This window comes from Capra hircus, chromosome 14, assembly GCF_001704415.2.
Source record: "Capra hircus breed San Clemente chromosome 14, ASM170441v1, whole genome shotgun sequence".
NCBI classification, from domain to species: Eukaryota; Metazoa; Chordata; class Mammalia; order Artiodactyla; family Bovidae; genus Capra; species Capra hircus.
The window spans coordinates 40,102,628-40,108,627 of NC_030821.1; the positions used below are offsets into that span (position 1 = coordinate 40,102,628).

At 35.9% G+C, this 6,000-nt stretch overlaps 1 protein-coding gene across 1 annotated transcript in view; it reads left to right on the forward strand.

The window, feature by feature from the left end:
* The window catches only part of IL7 (interleukin 7), a 61,534-nt gene extending 56,327 nt beyond the window's left edge, over positions 1–5,207 (forward strand). The window contains exons 5-6 of the mRNA XM_018058383.1: positions 708–761; positions 4,160–5,207. Of these exons, the coding sequence (XP_017913872.1) occupies positions 708–761; positions 4,160–4,279 (174 nt within the window). The 3' untranslated portion in view covers positions 4,280–5,207. The remainder of the gene's footprint in view (positions 1–707; positions 762–4,159) is intronic.

Below are 6,000 nucleotides of genomic sequence, written 5' to 3' on the forward strand. Positions count from 1 at the left end.
AGACTGCAGAGCAAACTAGCAATCTCACCTCTTGGAATAGGAAGGGTTAAAGGTCATAGGTATGCTGTATGTTTGCAATTCTTTCTCTTGTGTGAGGAACTTTGCATGGATCACCATGTTCCAAAATCAACTAATTTTAGAGAAAGAAATAACACGAAAATTTAAATCTTGATATTAAAATGGTTACAAAATTAACTGATACAATCCACTTTTTTCTTGTAATGAGAAGACAAGATATTAAAGATGGTTAACTACATTGAATTTTCTTCATGAGTCAGGCATGCTACAAGCTTTTTATTGTTGTGTATTTCATCTTGCTTCTGATGGATAAAGTTTAATAAAATTTATGGTTAGGATTTAACAACTTAGTGCAATATCATTTTTATGTTGACTGAAATTCTAGTTTTGTCTCTGTTAGTATACCCTTCCATGTTTGTTTTTCAGATCTCACAGCAATTAACACAGTGCTGGACACATGTGCAAAATTATGAGTCTAGGTTATTTGGAGGACAAACCTTTCTTGTTTCTCCCTTTTCTCTGATATTTCATAATATTTCTAAATGAAATTAGTATTCTGCCATACTAACAATTTAGATTCTCAAGTAGATTACATGAGCTGAAGGTAATATGAAATTTAGCAGTTATAATAATGGAAGGAGTAATTAAGGACTAATAATCAATATTATAAATATGACTTTGTTTTTAAGGGTAAAGGAAGAAAACCACCTTCCCTGGGTGAAGCTCAACCCACTAAGAATTTGGTAAGAGTTACCACACCCTCCAGATGTTTGCCTTCAACAGCTTGAAATAACTCCAGCATCCTGATACAGCTCAGCCCTGTTAAGGAAACAACAAAGCAGAAGTCCTCATACATGACAAGCTTTGAAAATAAATGAATCAGGAGGGCCGTAAGGCCAGGCCTCAGAGCAGCGCTCTGTAACCTTTGGGTGGTGGGCTGGAGCCAGTGTGCACCTCTCTTCCCAACTCCATGTTCTATGTTGTCGTTTTAGTAGTTTGGTACTGTCTACAGGCATGAGGGGGCTTCTTAGGTGACATTAGTGGTAAAGAACCTGCCTGCCAACGCAGGAGACAAGACGTGGGTTCGATCCCTGCGTCAGGAAGACCCCCTGGAAGAGGGCATGGCAGCCCACTTTGGGTTCTTGCCTGAAGAATCCCATGGACAGAGGAGCCTGGCAGGCCACAGTCCCTGAGGTCGCAAGAGTTGGACACGACTAACAGCTTGTGCGCACACATGGGCTGGAGACCATGCACACTTGGCAGAGGCCAATGTGAAGGCAAACATCTTTTCTATCAGCTTTTCACTCAACAATTTCTGAATGTTTCTCTTTGAATTGTTTCCTTTTATAAATTGTTGGTTTTGAAAATAGTCATTATAATATTGGTAAAGAAGCGAGATACCACTTAGAAATTGGACCTCTTTAAACTGCATTTTTAAAAACCACTATTTTAAAATTAAAGAAGCTAGGGAAAATGTCAGAGCATTGATTTTTTTAAAAAGAAAATTAAAACCTCAATAGGTAATAGGCAAAGGACATGACCAAACTATATAGAAAAAAATAAACTAGAAAACAAGATACAAATAAAAAAAGTGACCTTAGTAAAGAAATGCATATTAAAAATGAGGACCCTTTTTAAATCTATTTTACTCATACAGATTATACAATATATTAGTGTTGTTGTTTTGTTGCTAAGTCATCTGCCAGTCTCCTCTGTCCATGGGATCTCCCAGGCAAGAATACTGGAGTGGGTTGCCTTTTCTTTCTGCAGGGGATCTTCTTGACCCAGGAACTGAATTCATGTCTCCTTCATTGGCAGGCAGATTCTTTACTACTGAGCCACCAGGGAAGCCCATACACTATATACTGTATATGTGTAATAGGACATGAATACTCTATATTATATGTACACACAGTCTATTAGATTGTTACACAAAATTATATAGCAATATGCAAAATATTTATGAATGAAAAAGAATATTTCACTAAATGTGACAATGATATATTAACTAGAATGAGGCATGGAAAAATACACACACCTGGTTCATGACAGCGATAGATTCTTTTTTCACATTTCCATTATTACGTTATTTGACCACTCTGTGTGTTAGTCATCAGTCGTGTCTGACTCTGTGTCTCGATGGACTGTAGCCCCACTAGGCTCCTATGTACATGGAATTTTACAGGCAAGGATACTGGAGTGGGTTGCCATTCCCTTCTCCAGGAGATCTTCTCAGCCCAGGATAGGAGTATGGAAATCCCTTACTCCTCTTAGAGAAGCAGAGTGAGTCTGCACACCCTGACACTCAGGAAGCCCTAGGTATTCCAACTTAAAGTGGAATAGTTGAAATGAGTAGTATCAATATACTGAGTGCTTCTGGCTAAGGGAATTTGGAAAGAAAGTTTAGAAAAAGGAGATAACACCTGTGTGCCTGAAATTACAGACATAAAATCATGTTTATTTGTCTTTTCAATGAATGTTTAGTCTTGGTCTACGTAGAAAAGTCATGAAATGTTCATGTCTATGTATTTGAAGTCTGCTAGTCATATAAACTTCAGTTTATACTTTTTAAAGATATTTTGGTATATGACTTTTTTACTTTACTTCCTCACACCCCTCGCTCTCTGTTCTGTACAGGAATCTTGCATCCAAACCCTGAGACATTAGTTAATTCTGAGACATTAATTCACTTCTCAGACATCCAGAGTCCACATCTCAGGGACTAACAAAAATATAACTGAGGATACGCAGAGCTGCTCTCTTTTATGTCTATTACATCCGAGGTGTCTCTTTCTCCACTTCCTGTAGGTTGTACAGGTAGCCCTTTTGAAGATTTTTGACATAGCCATCTTCTTGGTCTTCTGACTTTCAAAATAAAGTCATATTCCCTGCCTCAAAAAAAAAAAAAAAGTTCTGGGATCCTCAATACAAATCCTCCTTCATATTTACCTTTGAAATCTGTCCTCTAATCTTTTAAATGAATTAAGAGTGTGTTAGTGTTACTAAATATATAGTTGAAAGAAATCTGAATGTGACCAAACTAAAAATAGGAAAAACAAGCTCAAGACCCAATCTATTACATTTACTTGACCATGTGACCATGGCAGATTACTTACCCTGTTTGCATCTCAGTTTCCTCAAATGTGAAAGATGAAATCATCAATTTTATAGTTACTAAGTAGATGAAATAATATATGTATAGCACTGAGCTCAGTACCTGACCTAGAAAACACCTAATAATTGGTTGTTATTGAAATGAAGAAATTACCCTGTAATAATTCACTTCTCAGGCATCCAGAGTCCACATCTCTGGGACTCATGAAAATATAACTGAGGATACGCACAGCCACTCTCTTCTATGTCTATTACATATCAGGTGTCTCTTTCTCCACTTTCTGTAGGTTGTACAGGTAGCCCATTTGAAGATTTCTGACAGAGTAGGAAAGCTAGCTTATGAGGCAGGCATCTTCCATTCTCTAGTGAAGACTAGGGAACAAACTTAATTGGGATATATATATATTAATAAGGATATATCCTTACTAATCATCTTTGCCAAAATAAACAATATTTTCAGTATTATTTCTTCCATAAAAATATTTTTCCATTGTAAAAAAAAAAACTCAGTTGAATAATGTACAGATTTGTCTCACAAAAGTTTAAACAGTACTCTTATGTCCACTTATGTTGCACTGGTAAAAATGGTGGCCACCTGACATAGCTCTTTAATCCTAAATTTTAAATCGTAACAACCTTGTATATCCTATATATCAATGACTGCAGCTAGGAACCATAATTTTTAAAAATGTCATTCAATGTTCTCCTTTTTTAAAGATTCTTTTGATGTGGACCATTTTTTAAATTTGCTACAATAATGCTTTTATGTTTTGGTTTTTTGGCCACAAGCTAAGGATCCTACAATGCTCGTAGGATGTTAGCTCCCTAACCAGGGATCAAACCAGTACACCCTATACTAGAAGGAAAAGTCTTGACCACTGGGACTACCAGGGAAGTCCCAAGATTCTTCTTTTTAATTACGAAATTATTAGTATAACCTAGTATAGTGGAAACAGATTGAATGTTTTGCAATGTGTATTTTTACTAAAATGTGAACTTAAAACTTTTTTTTTATATATTTCTCTAGGAAGAGAATAAATCTTTAAAGGAACAGAGAAAACAGAATGACCTGTGTTTCCTAAAGATACTACTACAAAAGATAAAAACTTGTTGGAATAAAATTTTGAGGGGCATTACAGAACATTGAAAACATGGAGTAGCAATATAAAACCTTGAGCTTTATTTGTATCCTCCAAGAATCTATCTGCTCATGCAATTTTTGAGGGCAGAATGCCTCCTGGAAGTTACTGAATGCATCCTGGTTAAAACAGATTACAGCAACTGAGAAATCCTTACTGAAGTACCAGATGATGGACCTAAACAATGGAAACCAAATGCTGCAATCAACAAAACTATTTCACACGTATGAGGACATATATTAATTCGTATTAATTCTGAACAGTTGAAGACAATCCATGTAAGGTTTAGTTGCAATAATATTTTTTAAATGTGTTTAAAATCTTCAGAAGATATATAAAAGATTTATAAATTCTGTGAAGTATATAAAGGTTATGAGGGTTAAAAATTAACATTTCATTATTACCAAAATATATAGTTTTATGCCCATTATGCATCAGTATACTGCAATGAGAGTGGAAACTGCTGTCATCTGTGCTGGAAATGTTTCAGAGTTAACAGTGAGATATGGATAAGGCCCATGAGAATGAGTCATGTAAAGAAGCCGTAGCATAAAGGAATCCAAGGTGATTGAAAGATATTAAGAGACGTAGTTAGACATGAATGTATAATACAATGCCTTTGATAAATGATACTATAGAAGTTTTAAAATTAAAATAAAGAACAGTTTCACAAAACAGAAAGTCACCTGCTCTAAGGATGCTAAACCATAGCACTGGGTTACTTTTGTCATTTATGTGTAATAAAATTTGTCTACATGAGTTTGCAATTTGGGAAGTATATTTTTAAGAGAATAATATATGTTGGCCTTTTAATTAATGGAATGTGTATATTTAATTTTGACACAGTATCTGTATATAAAAATATTTTCATACAGTATTACAATTGCTTACTTTGGATAACATTTCTCCTTTGATAATAAATGACCTATGTATTAACACTGTCAGATTCATTTAATTAATCCCAACAAGATTTTTTTTTTGGTCAAGCCATGTGGCTTATGGGATCTTAGTTCCCCCATGAGGGACTGAACCTGGGCTCCCTGCAGTGGAACTGCAGAGTCCAAACCACTGGGTCACCAGGGAAGTCCTTCAAAAGAATTTTTTAAGCCCAAGATTTTTAATACTGCACCATTATTTGATTTTTCACTTCCATTGAAATATAATCTTTAATCTCTTAACTATCAAGAATGTACATGAGACTAGGACCCCCAAACTAAGTAAGAATAGGAACACTACTTTACTCCCTGTTTTTGTCACGGCCTGAAAACTAGCTTATGAGGCAGGCATCTTCCATTCTTAAAAGTGAAGACTACTGGCAAATCCTTCTAAGCTTAGATTTGCCAATAGTCTTCACTTACAAAGGGAATTGAAAACACTATTCTAGGCAGATCAAGTCTTCTAAAATAGCCACTGTGGTCTCATCATCACCTGCGTCAGAGCTGACTGACTTATTTAACCTACAGACAGTGCTCAGGTGCCATCCTCAATATGTGGAGGTAAGACCTTCCTCTCAGTTCACGTCTGTCTCTCAGCTTCTCTTGCTCTTCTCTTTCTGTTGTGTCCCCAATTCACACAGAGTTTCCTCCTCACTGGTGCAGACGGTTGTATTGAGTTATACACAGAGTTGTACAGAGTCACTGATTATCTCAGTAATGAGGCGGTGAGCCAACTAGGTTTTCTCTTTGGTTTTTTATTAATTCCAGAAAAGGGAGTTTACTAACACTTTTTG